Raw genomic sequence first — 22,981 nt, 5'->3', positions numbered from 1 at the left:
CACTTGTCGTATATCAGCTGTGATGCTGCTGTCACTTTAAAAGGTTATTTTGTCCTGGTTATTTGAGAGAGGTTGTAAGGCAGAGGCGCCAAGTAGCCTACAAGAACCACTAGAATAAACAACGTGAGGCTTTGAGTTTTTTTTTTAAGCAAGGTTGAAACAATGGAAGCAGCCTGACTGGGTGTAGTCAGCTCTCACAGACCAGGTATTCTAGTTTTTTTTTAAAGCTGTACCATCAGAAGCTGTTGAGGATCTCAGAATCAGCGAATGATTCCTAGGTACTTTCTCTGAATTTTTACTTGATGTTGTTTCCTCCTGAACTGCATGTGAGAACCTGTGTCTGAATTTGCCTTTTTACCAAGAGACATGTTTACGGGATGTTACTATATTGAAACAGTTCATGAGTAATAGGTATTGTATCTATTCAGTTACGTTTTCCAATAGTTAAGTTATTCCAAACTCTTTTATTTGTTGTTTGTATTTTAATTATAGTATTTAAATAAATTGTGTTTTGCTTAACATTGAATAGTTTGACCAGTCGCATCACATCTGGAACACACACTTCACATCTACATTTAATATAAGAAAGGGTTAGGGTCTAGGCAACCTTAAAATATATTGAGGGGGTTCTGGTCTGGTCCATAATAAGGCATATCATACCCAGTAAGACATATGTGATGATTTCAGTGCTCTCGATGTGGGGAATGTTTTCACTGTGTCGAGGTGGGACATGATGTGGAGGAGCTCGTGTTGGACTGGGGTGGACAAAGTTAAAAATTACACAACACCAGGTTACAAACCTGTTGGACTATAACCTGGGTGTTGTGTGATTTTTAACTTAGAGGTGGAACAGTGATGGAAAATCCATATGATGATGCCAGCACAACTGAAAATCATTTAAACCTGTGATACTTTTGCTTAAATACAGCAAAAGTTAAGCCATTTGAGGTATGTTTATCTGAAAAGTACCCACATCACACAGTACAGCAGAGTGTAATCTTTATTAAAACTTTTCATGTACAATTTGATTAATAAACTTTGTGTGAGATCCTTCCTATCTAAACAAGGTCAGTCCAAATCTCAAAAGCCCAACTCAGAAACCGAGGCAACTTGGCCATTTTTGTTCCCATTCTTCCCATGAGTAGAAATACTCTTTTGAACAACTCTGCACAAGGCACAATACATCAATTGTTAAGTGATGCATTATTTAACTAAAACAATCCTCTGTGGGCTATTTCCATAGAATATACAGATGCATGCACTCCCCCCATGTAATCACCAATGGCCCACCCATTGAAATTTACTGCTCAAATCTTTCTGACCTGGGATGGAGTATCTGTAAAATACACAAGCAGTACGCCAAAAAAACTCTAATTTGATCAAAGTTAAAAATCACACAACACCAGGTTATAGTCCAACAGGTTTATTTGGAAGCGCTGCTCCTTCATCAGGTGGTACAACCATAGCGCTTCCATATAAACCTGTTGGACTATAACCTGGTGTTGTGTGATTTTTAACTTTGTACACCCCAGTCCAACACCGCCATCTCCAAGTTGGATCTGATCCTCCTTCGTACCTGTTAAGCTTTGGGCCGGAGTGAGCAAAACTGTGTTCACGGCATTCCTGTGGGTATTTTCATATCTCATTGATGAGTTGTGTACAATGTCACTGGATCTCACTGGATTTCTCATCCAACAGGGGGAGGATCGCAAAATCTGAACCCTAGCACCCTGGTACAGACTCCCCATGCAATAGCAGCTGAATGTAATGGCTCGGGTTACAATGAGCTGTTGTTGCTCTGGGACCGCTAACCCTGTAATCAGACCAGCCCCACGGCTCCCTTGCCAATCTCCGAGGGAGATAGTGACAGTCCACAGCCAATAGCACTGACTGTTTTTAAATCTCTCAATCTGCACAGTCACAGCATCTTCCAGATATTTTAGGATTTGAATTATCCTACATCTGAAAATGCTGAGAGTGTTAAGTCAGAAGCAAAAATGACTCAGGCAATTAAATCCTCTTGGATAATTCACGTTTGAAAAGCAGATCCTAAAATCCCTCTAAGTTAAGGGAAGGACATGGGTCTTGGCATCACAATGCAACAGCTGGAGCCATGGCACTGCAGCATCAGCAATTTGGATTAAAGCTACAAACTTAGGCAGGGTTGGAATATCTGGTCGGCATGGATGGGTTGGACCATGCTGTACATCTCTATGACTATGACTTGGGCAATTGAGGGATATGGGGATGGTGCAGCCAATTAGCACTGATGCCCACAATGAGCAGTGACCTTACTGACTGGTAAAGCAGGCCTGGGGGTTTGGAGCCTTGTACAAAGTACAATTAAGAGTTTGAACCCTACTTTGGAATTCAGTAGTAGAATGTCCCACAGTGGAGTGAGGATTTCCTGGGAACCTAGGGGTCTTCAAAGTGGAAGAACGGGTAAGAATTCACATAGAAGCAAGGGTTAATATTTCATTATCTAACTGAATTTGCACACGTTTGTTACATGTGGAAGAATTCACTGCGTAAATATTAATAGCTGTGTAACCACCACTACCACGCTGTTACAGATAAACTACATGTTGCGATTTCCGTGCCATTAGCTATGATCCAGGCTCAGGAGTGCCCACTGCCCTCTTTAACCTTGGAAGTTAGCCGCCTTGTACAATTGCTCGAGGTCAGAGCAGATGATTTTGAAAACCTTTGAGAACGAATCCTGAATCGGTTTAGTCATTTCACCTGGGTACATCTCAGTCAAGACGACCAAAGCAACGGTGGTGATTAACTATGGGGGAGAGAAAGTGACAGACAAAGTAAGAATGCTGGCATTAGCAAATAAATATGTTTAAATAAGGTCTTGGGTGTGTCTGGAGAGGGAGGGTGTGGTTTAATCAAGGGAATTATATTTTGTCTAGAGGTGGAGTGAGTGTATGGCCATTTAGACACTGGTCCAGCAGGTTGTCACCTTCTCTGGTTAGCAGCATACATTAGGAAAGATTATGGTCACCAAGGGAGTTAATGACTTATAGAGTCATAGAGTCATAGAGATGTACTGCAGGGAAACAGACCCTTCAGTCCAACTCGTCCATGCCAGCCAGATATCCCAACCCAATCTAGTCCCACCTGCCATCACCCGGCCCATATCCCTCCAAACCCTTCCTATGCATATACCCATCCAAATGTCTTTTCAATGTTGCAATTATACCAGCCTCCACCACATTCTCTGGCAGCTCATTCCTTACACGTACCACCCTCTGCGTGAAAAAATTGCCCCTTAGGTCCCTTTTATATCTTTCCCCTCTCACCCTAAACCTATGCCCTCGAGTTCTGGACTCCCCCACCCCAGGGAAAAGACTTTGTCTATTTACCCTATCCGTGCCCCTCATAATTTTGTAAACCTCTATAAGGTCATCCCTCAGCTTCCACGCTCCAGGGAAAACAGCCCCAGCCTATTCAGCCTCTCCCTGTAGCTCAAATCCTCCAACCCTGGCAACACCCTTGTAAATCTTTTCTGAACCCTTTCAAGTTTCGCAACACCTTTCCGATAGGAAGGAGACCAGAATTGCACGCAATATTCCAACAGCGGCCTAACCAATGTCCTGTACAGCCGCAACATAACCTCCCAACTCCTGTACTCAATTTGACAGCGATTTCTGGTGATTGAGGGCAGTGATGGGGGAGGACCACCATTGGCTATCTAAACTATCTGGCTAGGGTCAATTCAAGGTGTTACCATCCCCATGGCCCACAGTGCCACACCAAAGATTCATTTCTGATTCAGTGCCTCTTCCCTGACACTTATGAGGGGTCTAGATTGAATGGATAGGAAGGATCGCTATCCCTTGGCGGTAAGAAGGGACAGAAATTGAAAGAAATTTGCTTGATGGGTTGGAGGGAATGAGGCGTCATGAGCCATAGCCTCAAAGGTTGGGAGATGGTATCCTTGAAATTGGGGAAAATCCTCAAGACACTTTTGAGGAGCTGTAACCAACAGAAGTACTGCTCAACAGCTGGAAACTGGCATAGGATGGAGTTCTCAGATCAGATGGGCCAAGGAGTGGCAGATGGAGTTTAATTTAGATAAATGTGAGGTGTTGCATTTTGGTAAGACAAACCAGGGCAGGTCTTAATGGTAGGAGTGTAAGAGACCTTAGAGTGTGCGTTTGTACTTCTTTGGAAGTGGAGACACAGGTTGACAGGGTGGTGAAAAAGACATTTGGCACACTTGCCTTTATTGGCATGTGCATCGGAGTTTGGACATCATGTCGTGACCGGACAGGGCATTGGTTAGGCATTATTTTGGAATACTGCATTCAATCCTGATCTCCCTGCTATAGGAAAGGTGGTGTGAAACTTGAAAAGATGCGGAAGCGATTTACAAGGACGTTTGCCAGGACTGATGGGTTTGAGCTATAGGGAGAAGCTGAATAGGTTGGGGTTGTTTTCCCCGGAGCATCAGAGGGTGAGGTGTGACTTTACAGAGGTTTATAAAATCATGAGGGGCATGGGGTAGGGTAAGTAGACAAAATCTATTTCCCAGTGTAGAGGAGTCCAAAACTGGACAGCATAGGTTTAAGGAGAGAGGGGAAAAAGTTAAAAGGGAACTAAGGGGCCACTTTGTCACGCAGAGGGTGGTGTGAGTATGGGATGAGCTGCCTGAGGAAGTGGTACAGTTTCAACATTTAAAAAGCATCTGGATGGGTACTTGAAAAGGAAGGGTTTAGAGGGATATGGGCCAAATGCTGGCAAATGGGACTAGATTAGTTTAGGATATCTGGTCAGTATGGACGAGTTGGACCGAAGCGTCATTTTCTGTGCTGTACATCTCTGTGAAGGGTCAACTGGCACCTTACATGACAAGCCAAAGTATCTTAACTAAGCAGTTGGCTCTGAAACAGCCCGGCGTGGTCTTGCAGTACTCACAGTGAAGTTATAAGGTGGGATTTTGTGTTTGTTGATATGAGTGTCTGCAAGTTCCTTCACATTGACACTATGGTTTCCCTTCTGTCTAAAAATATTGCCAAGAGCCCGGAGAACAGTGGTTCCATGTTTGCGAAGGTCCTCATTGTTCCCCAGCTGTTCCAGAGGGATATCCTTAAACTTGGGGAATAAGGCTTTGGTGTCCGGGTGTTCCTTGAATAATCTGAAGGGGGGGAAGAGAGAGAGAGAGAGAGAGGAAGGTTAAAGTGGCACCTTCTTACTTTTTAATTGTCCTGCACAAGGGTTGAGGAAGAAATCCTAGGGCTATGAAGCAAAGGGTAGAGGAAGGAAAGATGAATTGAAGAGGATTGGGGTAAAGGAGAGAGAGGAATGACCTGAGGACTTCTCAGGGTTGCTGTGGACATTTAACTGCTCCCTCCCTCCCCCTTCATCCCCCCTCCCCCCCCACCCCATTCCATTCTTGCCACATTTCTGTCTTTCCAAACCAGTCTCTCAGAGACAGCCCTCAAATAACACCAGCGCTGGCTTCACAAAACCCTTTCAATCTCAGGGCATAGGAAGCAAGGCGCCTTATAACCCAAGAAATAAGCATTAAAAGGAAGACTTTACATTTATGTAGCACCTTTCACAATCTCAATGATCCGATAACTTACGGTCACGTGTGTAAGATAGGAAGCAAAGTAGCCGATTTGGACACAGCATGATGCCATTAATGGCGGTATGCTAATAACCACCACCATTTTGGCTGAGGATAACACTTTGGGCAGGACAAGGGTTACCAACCCCCCCGGGTGTGTCCTGGAGTTTCGCTGCATGAAAATTTAATCTCCAGGAAACAACGACAAGCAGCCCAGAAGGATGATTAAAACAAGTTGCCTTTTTTCCCTAAATTTTTATTGAACACTTATAACTCTCAACAAATGAAACTGGAGATGAGGGTAAAAGGCTGACAGACCACGGGCAGCACGGTGGCTCAGTGGTTAGCACGGCTGCCTCACAGCACCAGGGACCCAGGTTCGATTCCAGCCTCGGGCAACTGTCTGTGTGGAGTTTGCACATTCTCCCCGTGTCTGCGTGGGTTACCTCCGGGTGCTCCAGTTTCCTCCCACAGTCCAAAGATATGCAGGTCAGGTGAATTGGCCATGCTAAATTGCCTGTAGTGATAGGTGCATTAGTCAGAGGGGGGTGGGCTGCTCTTCGGAGGATCAGTGTGGACCTGTTGGGCTGAAGGGCCTGTTTCCACACTGTAGGGAATCTAATCTAATAAGACCAGGGCAAGGGGGATATCAGAAACCTACCTAATGGCAGCTTGTAACAGTTAGACAAGACTGTGAGGATAGCTCCCCACAATGGCCACTGGTTTAACATTTCATCCCAAAGACAGCAGCGCAGGAACAGTGTAGCACTCCCTGCCCTGGTAATGTCAGCTTAGGTCATAGGTTCAAACCCTGCACTGTGCCACACACTGACCAGTGCACAAACTTTATTTTTAACTTTGAGTTTGTTGCTCGGCATCCAAATATGTCACAATGAAAGAATTCCGATGAACTGAAATGTTATTTACGGATGCCGTCAGTCTCTCTCTGACAATGTCCTGACCTTGCCCTCTCCCTAGGGAAACAAAAGCATTCCTCAATATGCATCCATTTCACGGCTGACCCCTAACTTAGCAGATGCCTTTAATAACTGTCAGCAATCCAGCTACAGAGGCACACAGAGAATGTGCAAGGTACAGGCCATTCAGCCCAATGGTTTGTACTGGTGACATTTATAGAATCACACAATATGGAAACAGATCCTTCGGTCCAACCAGTCCATGCTGAACATAATCCCAAACTCAACTAGTCCCACCTGCCTGTTCCTGACCCATATCCCTCCAAACCTTTCCTATTCATGTATCCATCCAAATGTTTCTTAAGCATTGTAATTGGACCCGCATCCACCACTTCCTCAGGCAGTTCATTCCACACATGAACCACCCTCTGTGCAAAAAAGGTTTGCTCCTCATGTCTTTTTTAAATCTGTCTCTTCTCACCTTAAAACTGTGCCCCCTAATCTTGAATCCCTCATCCTCAGGAAAAGACACCTGCCATTAACTCTGCCTATACCCCTCATGATTTTATAAACATCTATAAAGTCACCTCTCAATCTCCTGCGCTCCTGTGAAAGAAGCCCCGGCCTACCCAGCCTCTCCTTTGTAACTCAAACCTTCCATTCCCAGCAACATCCTGGTAAGTCTCTTCTGAACCCTCTCCGGCTTAATAATGTCCTTCCTCTAACAGGGTGACCAGAATTGGACACAGTACACCATGATCAAAATGTCTTTTGCATTGCTGCCCGTGTGAAATCTTGGTGGATGGTGTAATGTTTAATGTGACGGAGGGAGTGCCAATTAAGTTTTGGCCTGGATGGTGTCGACCTTCTTGAGCACTGGTAGAATTTCACTCAGTGAAGAAACTGGAGAGTATTCCGTCCCATTTCTGATTTGTGTCTCATACCTGACTGACCAACTCTGGGAAGGTGAGATCCACGTTCCCTTTCTCAGATTACCCAGTCTCTGACCTATGACCATATTACTGAGACAGCTGGTCAAGCTACATCAATGTTGGGCAACACAGGATATTAATGGCGGGCCATTCAGCCATTGTATTCCCACTGGATGCCATGGGGAGATGGTTAGATTTGCTTGCGTTGGAGATGACCATTACCTGGCACTTATGATGGTGCCAATGTCAGTTGTCTCTTACAAAGTGAATCCGGAATGTTGTCCACTTGGTGAAGGAATGAGACATGGAAATGAACAGTTAGTTTACCTACTTGTGACCTTCTGTTAGAGTGAAGGTCATTGATGAAGCAATTAGTGAGAGTTGCAGCCTTGTCTTGACACTGAGATGCTTGGTTTCCAAATGTCTCATTTGTCTCTACATCTGCTCTCTGACCTCCTTGAGGTGCCCAGAGATGAGGAAGCAATTTGTTAAAATGTGCCTATAGGGGCTAATGCTAGTTTGGTACCTGAAAGGGAGACTCACTAACATTAACCCAGAGGGAGACTCTAACACTATCCCAAAGGGAGACTCAAACATTACCCCAGAGGGAATTCTAACATTATCCCAGAGGGAGACTCTAAAACTATCCCAAAGGGAGACTCAAACATTACCCCAGAGGGAATTCTAACATTATCCCAGAGGAACACTCTAACGCTATCCCAAAGGGAGACTTGTACATTATCCCAGAGGGAGACTCGAACATTTTCCCAGATGGAGACTCACTAACATTATCCCAGAGGGACACTCTAACGCTATCCCAGAGGGAGACTCAAACATTATCCCAGAGGGAAACTCTAACATTATCCCAGAGGAACACTCTAATGCTATCCCAGAGGGACACTCGCACATTATCCCAGAGGGACGCTCGAACATTATCCCAGAGAGAAACTCTAACGCTATCCCAGAGGGAGACTCAAACATTATCCCAGAGGGAGACTCACTAACATTATCCCAGAGGGACACTCGAACGTTATCCCAGAGGGACACTCTAATGCTATCCCAGAGGGACACTCGCACATTATCCCAGAGAGAAACTCTAACGCTATCCCAGAGGGACACTCGAACATTATCCCAGAGGGACACTCGCACATTATCCCAGAAGAATGCTCGAACATTATCCCAGAGAGAAACTCAAACTCTATCCCAGAGGGAGACTCAAACATTATCCCAGAGGGAGACTCGAACATTATCCCAGAGGGAGACTCACTAACATTATCCCAGAGGGAGACTCAAATGCTATCCCAGAGATAGACTCTAACACTATCCCAGAGGGAGACTCTAAAAGCATTCCAGAGGGAGATTCTAACATTGTCCCAGAGGGAGACTCACTAACAGTCTGTGAGATGAGAACTCATGGTGAGCAGACAGTCCACATTTTATAACCACTGTTTCACAGCAGCCACTGCACTCACACCATTTCACACCAACTTGGAAGGTGCACAACAGTCACTGCCTCCTGATGCTACGCTATTACACGCAGTCGCCTATGTTCACACATCCTACATGAGAACTGATGTGATTATATATTTACCCTCTAACACCAATCAGCTTCTGCACAAATCGTCTCTTCACAACAGACAGCTCCACCCACCTGTCCACAACAGGTAAACTTACAGCATTACACAAAAGACATTCACAACACTACAAGCATTGCACGCATCTCTTCACAACACCAAGCAGACATTGAGATTTGGATAGACCTTGCTTCCCGCTGTACACTCAGCAATTCACAGGAGTCAACTGTGGTCACACACACACACTCTCTCTCTCTCTCTTAACCTCAGTGCATCCCAAAAGACGTTTCTCTGGTAAATACAACACACATAAATTTCACATAATTGCCATGACAGTGAGTGGGTCATCACACAGCAGCTGGTTGGATAGTGAGTGGTTGCGGAGGGTCATGTCTGGGAATGGGGTGTTTGGATAGAAGAGGTAGCTCAGGAGAGACTGGTTGGAGAGGGGGGCATTTGGGGTAACATTTCTGGGAGGGAGGGAGTGATTAGTTGAAAAAGGGGGCAATTTCGCAGAGACGGCACGTAGAAGGGGGTGGTTAAAGGGTAACTAGTCAAACAGGGAACGTTTGGAGACTGACCCATTGCGGGAGAGGGGTTTTGGGGAGTGACCCTTTGGGGGAGAGTGACCCATTGGTGAAGGGGGGAGGTGGGTGGTTGGGGAGTGACCCATTAGTGGAGACGGGCATTTGTAACCAGGGAATTGATAGTCAAGGTGCAGAAGGGGGGGGCTGAGCGCAGACTAAGTCACAGAGGAAGAGAACAAATAAAACACACTCAGGAATAACCGTCAGAATCCACTTTCTTCTTTTCCAGCAGGGTTTCAAGGTCCAAATATTTACCGTTCAGTTGCAGAAAGTGACCTGTCTGTTCAAGTCAGGGCTTTGACTCACCTTTGGGAATTAAACAAAACTACATTTTCGTGGCATTTTCCATTCTGCGACCAGTGATGTTTTGGTGGGACTTGGACACAGAATCGTGTGTGAGAGACACCAAAACTGTGTCAGAGACGACACTGGTCCCAACTCTGAAAAGGAGCAAGAGAGTTACTTTCACAGGACTAATACATCGAAGTGATGCAGGACAGTGATTTACCGCAGTAGAATATTCTGCCCGACAGTAGTTATGTTTGGCTCCACCGCACTCCAGACCGTATTCACATTCTCCCAGTCACTCATTCTTCAGACCTCAGTGTAAAGACCTTTATGCTCCAAACAAATGCCAGGAATGATTCTGGCTGTAGCTGCAAACTGGACCTTTTATACCTTGCTGAATGCTCTCTCCCTCCTCCCATCAGTCAGCCAATCCCCTGCAGTCTAAGCTGCCTATTTTGAGCCGCATTGCTGCGCAGGTATGAGAGGTTTTGGCAAGTCCTTATCAGGGACTAACAGTACTGAGCAGAGGCTGGTCAGTGAGAGGACTAACAGACCCCCCACACAGTCCCAGCTCTTCATGTAGACCTTTCCAATCTCCACAAGCTGTGGGCTTTACCTTGTTGAATGACAGGAAATGTGACATTTGCTTTTGCTGGAACCCAGGCTGTCAGTTCACAAAAGATTTGAACAGGAGAGTACAGAATCTCAGGTTCCAGAGTTAGAGAAGGGGCCACGCTGAATGAGGGCTGCACAAAGACTGTGTTCAGTTAACCCTCACCCAGATCACCCTGTGCACATTTTGGAGTTTTCTATACTCTTGTGTTGGCACCTACTTTTTTCTGGGAATATACTTTATTTGTGGTGTCCATTGGTTTAGGGGGAGAATGGACTGCGCCCAGGACATATGATGCTTAAATCGTAAACGTATACAATGGCTTAAATTTGACATTATAGAGATCTCATTTTTGTTCACAAACTCTGAGGTACCAACTACAGTTAATACTAACAATTTATAATTACAATATGCATTTAAACTTCTTGTCACTCACACATTCCTGACGAGATCTACACTCCCTAACTTCTTGGTGCTCTACAGCAGAAAGATCTTAGGAGTGACCTTTCCCCACTGCCCCTTGGCAGCAGCTGCCCCAAGCTTCAGTGCGCCCCTCAGCACTTAGTCCTGAACCTTGGAAGGTGTCAGTCTGTAACACTTGGTCAGGGTCAGCTCCTTGCTCTGGAAGACCAACACGTTTCGGGCAGATCAAAGAGCGTCTCTCACTGAGTTGATGGTCCTCCAGGCGCAGTCGGTGTTTGTCTCGGTGTGTGTCCCGGGGAACAGACCGTAGAGCACAGAGTCCCGCCTCACGGAGCTGCTCGGGACGAGCCTCAACATGACCCTTTAGATTAGATTAGATTACTTACAGTGTGGAAACAGGCCCTTCGGCCCAACAAGTCCACACCGACCCTCCGAAGAGCAACCCACCCATACCCATTCCCTTACATTTATCCCTTCACCTATCACTACGGGCAATTTAGCATGGCCAATTCACTTAATCTGCACATCTTTGGACTGTGCGAGGAAACTGGAGCACCCGGAGGAAACCCACGCAGACACGGGGAGCATGTACAAACTCCACACAGTCAGTTCCCTTAGGTGGGAATTGAACCCGGGTCTCTGGCGCTGTGAGGCAGCAGTGCTAACTGCTGAGCTACTGCATCTCTCTCCAGACTTCCTTGACAAAGGCCCATTTCAGAAGGAGATGTGTGACAGTCTCTATCCCCCACAGCTGCTTCAAGGGCAGCGTGCGGTGGCACAGACCAACCGGGCGTACATGAAGGATCTGACAGGCAGTGCCCTTCTCCCCACCAGCCGAGTGATGTCTTGGGGCTTGTTGGAAAGTTCTGATGATGGGGCATTCTGCCGAATGACTTTGACAGTCTGCCCAGGGAACAACCCGACAGGATTCACCCTCTCCATTTCCCACAGGGTCTTGACGAACGTTATGTGCTGACCATTTCCTGATGGACTTGTGGTCAAAGAGGTGTTTCTCCTGTGCTGTCATGTTGTATCGTCTGTTATAAAAGAATTTGTCGATCCACGGAACATAATTCTGTGGTGACTTTGCCAAACCACATTTTCCCTCTTGTCGACATTATTCAGAGCAAATATAGAAAGGTCACACATCCCTGGCTGCTGGCAGGTACTCAGACAGCACTATCTCAGTAAAGCTGACTATGTGTGAGGGAACAATAGAGTAATCTTAGACTAACAGACAATGATAGGAGCAGCATTCTACAGAACTCTTTCATAACCTCAGAACAGTTTACTAAACAAAATCATACACTTCAGGTAAAGTGTCTCTTGTACTGTAGAAAATTTGGGGCAATTTTGTAGACAGCAAGATCCCACAAACAATTTAACAGCCAGATTATCTGTATCTCTGGAATTGTTGGTTGGCGGATATATTTGAGACCAATAGACATTGGAGCCGAAAAAGCCCATCAAATCTCCTCTGCCATTCAATGAGATTGTGGCTGATCTGATAAGCCCCAACTCCACGTTTCTGCCTTTTTCCCTTTCTAACTAAAAATCTGTTTATCTCAGCCTTGAACACACATAACAACCCATCCTCAACAGCCCTCTGTGGTGAAGCATTTCACAGATTCACTCCCCTCTGAGAGAAGGAATTTCTCCTCACCTCTGTCTTAAGTGAGCAACCCTTTATTCTGAAGTGACGCCCTCTGCTCCCAGTCTCTCCCACGAGGGAAACAACCTTTCTGCATTGACTCTGTCAAGTCCCCAAAGATATTTGTACATTTCAATAAGGTCACCATTCATTCTTCTAAACTCCACTGACTACCGGCCCAATCTACCCAACCTCTCCTCATAAGACAGTCCCTCCATACCTGGTATCAGCCGAGTGAACCTTCTCTGGGCTGCCTCCAATGTCAGAATATCTCTCCTTAGATAATGGGCCCAAAACTATTCAGTGTTCCAGCTGTGGCCTGACTAGTGCCTTGTATAGATTTAGCCAAATGATTAGATTAGATTCCCTACAGTACGGAAACAGGCCCTTCAGCCCAACAAGTCCACACTGACCCTCCAAATAATAACTCACCCAGACCCATTAGATTAGATTACATTACATTAGATTACATTACAGTGTGGAAACAGGCCCTTCGGCCCAACAAGTCCACACCACCCCGCCGAAGCGAAACCCACCCATACCCCTACATTTACCCCTTACCTAACACTACGGGCAATTTAGCATGGCCAATTCACCTGACCTGCACATCTTTGGACAGTGGGAGGAAACCGGAGCACCCGGAGGAAACCCACGCAGACATGGGGAGAACGTGCAAACTCCACACAGACAGTTGCCCGAGGTGGGAATTGAACCCGGGTCCCTGGCGCTGTGAGGCAGCAGTGCTAACCACTGAGCCACCGTGCCGCCCCAATGATTAATTGATGAGTACTCCCAAATCCCTCAGTACTGCAGCTTTCTGGAGTCTTATTCCATTTAAATAATTTTCAGCTGTTCTATTCTTCCTGCCAAAGTGCGTGACCTCACATTTCCCAACATTACATCCCAGCTGCCAAGGTTTCACCCATTCACTTAACCTGTTTATCTCTCTCTGTTGATTCTCTGTTTGGTCCTCACTACTTGCCATTGATTCTTGTGTCATCCACAATCCAGGCACCAGCACATTCAGAGTCAAAAGGTGTGGTGCTGGAGAAGCACAGCCAGTCAAGCAGTATCTGAGCAGCAGGAGAGTCGGCATTTGGGGCATATGCTCTTCATTGATTCTCCTGCTCCTCGGATGCTGTCTGACCGGCTGTGCCTTTCCAGCACCACACTCTTTGAGTCTGATCTCCAGCATCTGCAGTGCTCACTTTCTTCTAGTGTATTCACTCCTATCAGCCAAGGCATTAAAAATATATTGTAAATGATTGCAGCCCTAGCTGACCCATTTATTTCTTTGATTAGTTAGCCAATCCTCTACCAGACTAATATATTAACTACTGCATGGCCCCATATGTGCCCAGTTGAGAGTTCTGACAGAGCCTTTGTTTATCTGAAAAACCGCAGCTCTGACAACACTGCACCCTGTCAGTACTGCAATGGGCTGTCATCCACAATTATTGCCTGAAATGCCTGGAATGGGACTAAAAAAATCCCCTGAGCTTCTGACTCAGTGACAAAAGCACTCCCAGTATTAAGAAGCCCATTTTCCTTCAGTGCTGAGGGAGTGCTGCACTGTCAGAGGGTCAGTGCTGAGGGAGTGCTGCACTGTCGGAGGGTCAGTGCTGAGGGAGTGCTGCACTGTCGGAGAGTCAGTGCTGGGGGAGTGCTGCACTGTCAGAGAGTCAGTACTGGTGGAGTGCTGCACTGTCAGAGGGTCAGTGGTGAGGGAGTGCTGCACTGTCGGAGGGTCAGTACTGAGGTAGTGCAGCACTGTCGGAGGGTCAATACTGAGGGAGTGCTGCACTGTTGGAGGGTCAGTGCTGAGGGAGTGCTGCACTGTTGGAGGGTCAGTGCTGAGGGAACCACTGCACTGTCGGTGGGTCAGTGCTGAGGTAGTGCTGTACTGTCGGAGGGTCAGTGCTGAGGGAGTGCTGTACTGTCACAGGATCAGTGCTGAGGGAGTGCTGCACTGTCGGAGGGTCAGTGCTGAGGGAGTGCTGCACTGTCAGAGGGTCAGTGCTGAGGGAACCACTGCACAGTCGGAGAGTCAGTGCTGGGGGAGTGCTGCACTGTCAGAGGGTCAGTGCTGAGGGAGTGCTGCACTGTTGGAGGGTCAGTGCTGAGGGAACCACTGCACTGTCGGAGGGTCAGTGCTGAGGGAATGCTGCACTGTCGGAGGGTCAGTGCTGAGGGAACCACTGCACTGTTGGAGGGTCAGTGCTGAGGGAACCACTGCACAGTCGGAGGGTCAGTGCTGAGGGAGTGCTGCACTATGGGAGGATCAGTGTTGAGGGAGTGCTGCACTGTCGGAGAGTCTGTGCTGAGGGAGTGCTGCACTGTCGGAGGGTCAGTGCTGAGGGAGTGCTGCACAGTCGGAGGGTCAGTGCTGAGGTAGTGCTGTACTGTCAGAGGGTCAGTGCTGAGGTAGTGCTGCACAGTCGGAGGGTCAGTGCTGAGGGAGTGCTGCACAGTCGGAGGGTCAGTGCTGAGGTAGTGCTGTACTGTCGGTGGGTCAGTGCTGAGGGAGTGCTGCACAGTCGGAGGGTCAGTGCTGAGGTAGTGCTGTACTGTTGGTGGGTCAGTGCTGAGGTAGTGCTGTACTGTCGGTGGGTCAGTGCTGAGGGGGTGCAGCACGGTGGGAGGGTAGGTGCTGAGGGAGTGCTACACTGTTTGAGGGTCAGTACCGAATGAGTGCTGCATTGTCGGTGGGTCACGCCAACTTGCGGAATTGTTCAGAGAACATCTCCAGGACACACGCACTAAACAACCACCCTGTGGCTGACCACTTCAACTCTCCCTCCCACTTCACCAAGGACATGCAAGTCCTAGGCCTCCACCACCGCCAAATCCTAGCCACCTGAGGACTGGAGGAAGAACACTTCACCTTCCCCCTTGGGTCTCTCCAACCACATGGCATCAATGTCGATTTCACAAGTTTCCTCGTCTCCCCTCCCCACACCTTACCCCACATCCAACCCCCCCATCTGGTACTGCCCCCTTGAACTATCCTGTCCTTCTTCCTTCCCATCTATCCGCTCCACCCTCTGCTTCGACCCTCCACCATCCCCTCTCAGTATTGAAGGAGTGCTGCACTATTGTAGGGTCAGTGTTGAGGGAGTGCTGCACTGTCGGAAGGTCAGTGCTTAAGGACTGCCACATTGTCAGAGGGTCAGTACTGAGTTTGTGCCGCATAGTTGGAGGGTCGGTGTTGACAGAGTGCGCACAGTTGGAGGGTCATTGTTGAGGGAGTGTGCTATACCGTCGGAGGGTCAGTGCTGAAGAAATGCTGCACTGTCAGAGGATCAGCCCTGAGGACCCTGATGTAGGGTCAGTGGTGAGGTAGCAAACACCATCGGGGAGGGTCAGCGCTGAGAGAGTGGCACACTTTTGGATGGTCAGTAATGAGAGAGTGCTCATTGATGGAAATGCCAGGTTTTTGGTGAAATTGTTTTGCTGTGGAGTATTTCAGACACTGTTGGAAGTCGTCCCCTGATCTGGAGAAAGCTTGATGTCCTCTGGATCCAGTTTTAACTTCACTCTGTCTTGCCAACTCCTGCTTACACACACAATCCTTACAACATAGTTCTGGTCGCCCGACTATAGGAAAGATACAGAGGCTTTGGAGAGGGTGCAAAGAAGGTTTACCAGGATGCTGCTTGGACTGGAGGACTTGTCTTATGAAGAAAGGTTGACTAAGCTCGGACTTTTCTCTCTGGAGAGAAGGAGGAAGAGAGGAGACCTGATAGAGGTATACAAAACAATGAGAGGAATAGGTAGAGTCAATAGTCAGAGATTTTTCCCCAGGGCAGGATTGACTGGTACGAGAAGTCATAGTTTGAAGATATCAGGAGGAAGGTACAAAGGAGACATCAGAGGAAGGTTCTTTACGCAGAGAGTTGTGGATGCATGGAATGTGTTGCCAGTGGTGTTGGTGGAAGCAGAGTCATTAGGGACATTTAAGCGACTGCTGGACATGCACATGGATAGCAGTGAGTTGAGGGGAGTGTAGGTTGTTACTATATTTTACATTAGGATTAAATCTCGGCACAACATCGTGGGCCAAAGGGCCTGTTCTGTGCCGTACTTTTCCATGTCCGATGTTCTAATCCACTGAACGAGCTATTAACCAAAGAAAGTTGGTCGATGACGGTTTGTAACCAAGCTCAGAGTGAGGCCACTCAGCCCATTGTGCCTGTACTGGCTCAGCTGTCCGATATGCGTTTTCTTTTTTAATTCACGTGATGAGAGCATCGCTGGCTAGGCCAGCATTAATTGCCCATTCCTAATTGCCCAGAGGGCAGTTAAGAGTGAACCACATTATTGTGGGTCTGCAGTCACATGTAAGCCAGACCAGGTAAGGATGGCATTTCCTTCCCTAAAAGATATTAGTGAACCAGATGGGTTTTTCTGACAATTGGACATCATTAGACTGTTAATTCCAGATTTTCACTGGATACCAATTCCACCATCTGCCATTGCAGGGTTCAAACCCAGAACACTCCCCGGGTCTCTGGATTAACAATCGAGCGATAATATAACTAGGTTATCATCGCCCGTTAATTACATCCCACTGCTGTAGTCCCATCACCTTAAAATGTTTTCCGAATTTGAATACTCACCCAATTCTTTTTCCTCTCAAATAGATTTTGGTCACACAGACTCAGCAACTTGCCTCTCATTACACACCCAGTGTGTGCAAACTTTTACTTCATCACCTTCAGTCTATATCCTCCGGTTCCCAACCCTTCACCCCTGGAAACTGGATCTAGTTCCTCAAAAGCTCCTACGTATTTTTCAAAGTTAAAAATCACACAACACTAGGTTATAGTCCAACAGGTTTAATAGGAAGCACTAGCCTTCAGAGCACTGCTTCTTCATCAGATGGTTGTGGAGAATAAGATCATAAGACAAAGAATTTATAGCAAATGTTTACAGTGCGATGTAACTGAAATTATACATTGAAAAAGACCTGGATTGTTTGTTAAGTCTCTCATCTTTTAGAATGACCATGTTGGTTTCAGTTCTTTCATATGTAAGTTGCAGAACTTTTTAAATGTTACATTCTCAAGTGAACTTTTAAAATTGGTGTCATGTCGGCCCAGACAATGCATTGATGGTGTGAGGTGCCCTGTGTGAGACTGTCCGTGCCACAATGTTCAGACTGATTCTAGTCGAAAAAAAAAACGGATTTACAGAACCTTACATAGATTCATGCAATTTTTCAGCCAAATAAAATGTAATTCTGCAAGTTCAAGTTCACCCCACAAACTTATATGTGCATGTGTGGGGGGTTATGAGCATCTGTAAGTGTGTGTATGTGTGTGAGTGTGAGTGTAAAGGAGTATAAAGCATGTGTGTGTAGGTGTGTATGTGTGAGCATATGAGAGGGAGATTGTGTATGAGAGTGTGTGTGCGTCTGTAGGAGTGTGTGAATGTGTGAATGTGTGTGTGTCTGTGAAAGTCTGTGAGAGATAAGACATAGAGGGCACCTGTTGCCCCATGTCACGTTGTTTATCTCTGAATACTGCGCCTGAGTTCAACACTTCACACCTCGGGCACATTTCCCTTTGCCCAATCCATCAAGTAGTCTGGCACTCACTAGTTCACGCTGGGCTGGAGGTCAGACCTCAGGCTTGTCACCCAGGACTGTTCAATAACTCAGTGGGAGACAAGCTCTTCAAACCCGCAATCTGAACATGTTTGAGAGGCCACTGACATTCCAATAGGCTAGCCTCTCATGGACAGAAGATGTAAAGGCCAGTTGCTGAGGGTTATGTCAACTCAGAGAAATCTTATTCCAACTATAGATAGACGAATGTTGTAACTGGGATCTTGTGACTGAACGGAAAGAGAATCAGCTGCAGATAGAATAGAACAGAATACAATAGAAATGTATTGTCATATACTTCTCCATGAAAGACTTTATAAGTTGCTCCACCACAGCGCCCTAAGATATAAGGCCCTCTCTCTCCCGGGCTCCGACTCAACACAGCACAAGTGGGGAGGCAGGGTTGGTGCTGGCCAGAACCCCAGGCTGACCTTCTGGGCAGGCCTGGCCCACGAGGCTGCAGGGGCATGGAGCTGCATTGTGCCCTGTGATTTCTGACCCAGGCCCTGCTTCTGGATGGCTGGGCTCAAATCCCTCAAGGGCAGCAAGTGAAATCTGAATTCAACAGAAAATCTAGAATGAAATGTGAGCCTAATAATGACCGTGCAATCAACATTCATTTCCGTATAACCTCATCTGGTTCACTAATGTCCTTTAGGGAAGGAAAACCTGCCACTCTTACCTGGGCCGGCCTACACGTGACTCCTGACCACAGCAATGTGGGTGTCTTTTAACTGCCCCCTGGGCCACGAGGGTTGGGTGATAAATGCTGGACCAGGGACTGAAGCTTGCATCCCAAATAAAATCTTTCTGTTGGAACGGTGGTTCTTTATAGTTAGAAAACAAATCCTGGATTTATACCATCTCCGGGCCTCATAAAAAGCTTCAGTGTCAACAAAGTAGTTCATGGAGTGTAGTTATTGTTGTAATAAAGGAAAAGCAGTAACTCCGGGTGAAGAATGTGATGGAGAAAACAGAAAGCAGAAAATGATGGGTATGACAGATATCAGGTGGATTGCAGAAGTGAGGACAATGCTTAATATTGAAATTTCCATGGGAAAGTCAATAAGCAAATAAGGGAGGCAAAGAGAGAAGGTGAGAAGAGCCCGGCAGCGAACATAACATGGTTATTCCAGAGACATAGTTGAACAATAACATAACTTTTGACCTGAATATCAAAGATTACAGGACATTTATAGAGAACAGGAAGCTAGGAAAATGTACAGCTGCTAATCAATGATGTTATTAGCACAGTCGAGCAGAATGATTAAAATTTAGGAAACCAGAATTCAGAAGTGGTTTGGGTAAAGATGAGAAAAAAATAAAAACAAGAAATCGCTTGTAGGAGTAGTGCCCAGGCCCCTTGATGTAATAGATGAATATAAAGGAAGAAACAATTGGACCTTGTCAGATCGCTTTGGTTTTAATCACTTCGAATTTTAATCCACCTATAGATTGGGACGACCAGATGTGCAAAAGTAGCCCAGTTAAGGAGTTCATCAAAATAATTCAGGATAGTTTCTTAGAATAGCATGTGCTGGAGCTGACCAGAGAGCAGGTTTAATAGACTTGCTATTGTGAAATGAGGTGAGACCACAGATTGAAAATACCTCTAGGAAACAGTGATCATAACATAATGGCAGCAGTGGAGTAGGCAGCAGCCTGGGTCTCATCCATTCCATCAGCTTTCTTTTTCCCTTCTTTTCTCTTTTTCCATTTTTCTAACTAACTGTCTGGAGAGAGCTCCAACGTGGAGGTGCTGGTGATGATGGAGTGTGGCAGGGGTTGGGGCCCAGCACAAGCCCATTGGTGGTCAGTGGTGAAGTGGCAAGTCAATCCGGGCAGGACTTAGCCCAGAGTGGAGAATGCCCAGTGTGGGGAATGGTCAGTGTGGGGAATGCCCAGTGTGGGGAATGGTCAGTGTGAGACATGGCCAGTGTGGTCAATGGTCAGTGTGAGACATGGCCAGTGTGTGGAATGGCCGGTGTGGGGAATGCCCAGCGTGGGGATTGGTCAGTGCGGGGATTGGTCAGTGTGGGGAATGGCCGGTGTGGGGAATGGCCAGTGTGGGGATTGGCCAGAGCGGGTATTGCCGAGTGTGAGGATTGGCCAGTGTGGGTATTGGCCAGTGTGGGGAATGGTCAGTGTGGGGAATGGTCAGTGTGGGGATTGGCCAGTGTGGGGAATGGTCAGTGTGGGGAATGGTCAGTGTGGGGAATGGTCAGTGTGGCGAATGTCAACGTGGAGCGAATGCAGGCCCGTGGCTTAGGAAAGAATTGTTACGTTTAACTTTTAACTTTATTTCTTTATTTTCCTACTTTACACTAATCAGAACTGTTGTGATGAAATTTTAACTTATTTCTTTCTTTTTCTGTTTTTGTGTCTAGGATTTTGTACCTGGGTCACCTTGTACTTAAGATGGTGCCAGGGATGGCAACATTGAACACTTCACTGTCCTCCTGTACTTGAGTATGTGACAATAAAACCTAAATCTAATTGAATTTTTCATCCAGTTTGAGTTATGAGTGAAGGAAAAGGTGAAATTGTTCGTTTGGCAGGAAGAATAGTAAGACAAAATAAATTATCTAAATGATGTAAGATCAAGAGAACTGAGATGCTGAGTGATCTGAGTTCAAGAACCACAAAACAAATCGTTTGCAGGTTCGGCAGGTATAAGGAAATTGGTGAAATGATGAAAATTTCCTCACAGAGGGTTGAGAATTCTTTGAAACTCTTCCTCAAAACATGGCGGAAGCACAGTCTCTGAATATTCCTAACAGATTATTGACAAGCAAAGGGTGAAAGGTTACTGAAGGCCAGCAGGAATGTGGAGTAATCAGGGCAGCCATTCATCTTATTGAACAGGCTTGCAGGGCTGAGTGGCCTCTTTTGGCACCTAACCACCTCCTAAACATCAGGGAATTCAAAGTATTCTCTGGGATTACAAACAATAGGAAGGTAAATAGAGAAAGACCGAGGTCAGTTAAGGAGAGATCTGTGTGTAAAGACAGAGGACATAGTTGAGATACTAAATGGGAGCTTCGCATCTGCCATTGTCAATGTCACAATGAAAGTGCAGCTTGTTTGGTTAGGAAAGCATTTGTGGGAATTACTGACACATAATGGCCATGCACTTGCTGCAATTTCCAACTTGAACATCATTGTCAAGTTGATTACATTTATAACAACCATGTTAAGGAGAACATGCTGCACGGGGACAAGTTGAATATTATTGCAAATATTTGTGGGCGGCACGGTGGCACAGTGGTTAGCACTGCTGCCTCACAGCGCCAGAGACCCGGGTTCAATTCCCGCCTCAGGCGACTGACTGTGTGGAGTTTGCACGTTCTCCCCGTGTCTGCGTGGGTTTCCTCCGGGTGCTCTGGTTTCCTTCCACCATCCAAAGATGTGCAGGGTCAGGTGAATTGACCATGCTAAATTGCCTGTAGTGTTAGGTTAGGGGTATGGGTGGGTTTCGCTTCGGCGGGTCGGTGTGGACTTGTTGGGCCGAAGGGCCTGTTTCCACACTGTAATCTAATCTAATCTATTGTAAGGTTCAAGTTGAAATAGTTTTATCATAATTACAAATTTCATGAATAAAACATGACTTTGTAAGATAATTTTTCAATACTCTAGTTACAGAGGCAGTGTAGGGAACTGGAGAATTGAAAATATTGTTTCAAGAAGGGATTTCAGGGTAATTCCAGTATCTTCAGGGCACTCAATTTAATCTAAGCAGTGGGGAAGGCTTTCGGACAAAATTTACAGTCTCTTGGACAAGTGTGAATTCATTAAGGAACATCAGCACGGATTTCTTAAGGGCAAATTGTGTTTCACTAACTTGACAGAGAAGGTAATGAGGGCAATATAGTTGATGTGTATACACGGACGTCCGTGTTTACCCTACACATACCCCACAGGCTTGTCAGCAACATTGACGATCAGGGAGGGAGAGGAATGGGGCCACACAGACTCCAGGTTGGCTGAGATTCTGGAGAGCTCCCTCTCAAGCTCATAATCCTCCTGGGATCTTGTCCTTCCTGCCACACCTGGGCTAGAAACAAAAGAAATGCAAGTGAAAGGGCCTAAAATATCAAAAATGCAATTATCTATATTTTACATCTCCTGTGATCGGGGATACACAATGTGAATATCATGGAAACATTTCAAACACTGCATGAACTGAAGAACTTTGTGATACACATCTTTTAAAATTCTTTTATAGGAATGTGGACCAGTGTTTGTTGCTCTCCCATTTCAGAGAGCAGTTAATGACTAATCACATTACCGTGGGTCTGGAGTCACATGTAGGCCAGACCAAATAAGGACAGCAGTTTCCCTCCCTGAAGGACATTAGTGAACCAGGTGTGTTTTTAATAGCTTCACGGGCATCATTGCTGAGGTGAAGTCTCAATTACAAACTTATTTAATGAACCGAATTGAAATCCCACCAGGTCTCCTGCTAGGATTTGAACCCAGGATTAGTGGAGGTACGAGACCAGGGACAAACCATCCCGTCTCACAAAGCATAACTCATTCTGTGCTCCAAAATACTCTCAGGTTGATTCTAACTTAAGGCTACACATCATTCTGATATACACACCATTCTATCACAAACCCCACCCACATTTACCCCACTCATACCCTATATTTACCCCACTCATATCCAACTCATATGCACTCATACCCCACATCTGCACACTTATACCCCCATCTGCCCACTTATACCTCACATCTGCCCACTCATACCCCACATCTGCCCACTCATACCCCACATCTGCCCACTCATACCCAACATCTGCCCACT

General features: G+C 46.3%; 1 protein-coding gene across 1 annotated transcript; it reads right to left on the bottom strand.

The window, feature by feature from the left end:
• Window positions 1-2,316: 2,316 nt before the first annotated feature.
• On the bottom strand, window positions 2,317-10,241 carry mb (myoglobin). The gene is made up of 3 exons (XM_043679990.1): window positions 10,100-10,241; window positions 4,927-5,146; window positions 2,317-2,788 (listed from the first exon to the last, which is right to left on the bottom strand). Exons 1-3 carry the CDS (start codon window positions 10,180-10,182, stop codon window positions 2,642-2,644), a joined length of 450 nt encoding a protein of 149 aa, XP_043535925.1. The 5' UTR covers window positions 10,183-10,241; the 3' UTR covers window positions 2,317-2,641.
• Between the last annotated feature and the right edge of the window lie 12,740 nt (window positions 10,242-22,981).

The sequence above is a fragment of the Chiloscyllium plagiosum genome, chromosome 39, assembly GCF_004010195.1.
Source record: "Chiloscyllium plagiosum isolate BGI_BamShark_2017 chromosome 39, ASM401019v2, whole genome shotgun sequence".
NCBI classification, from domain to species: domain Eukaryota; kingdom Metazoa; phylum Chordata; class Chondrichthyes; order Orectolobiformes; family Hemiscylliidae; genus Chiloscyllium; species Chiloscyllium plagiosum.
This window is presented reverse-complemented; position numbering and strand designations above follow the sequence as displayed.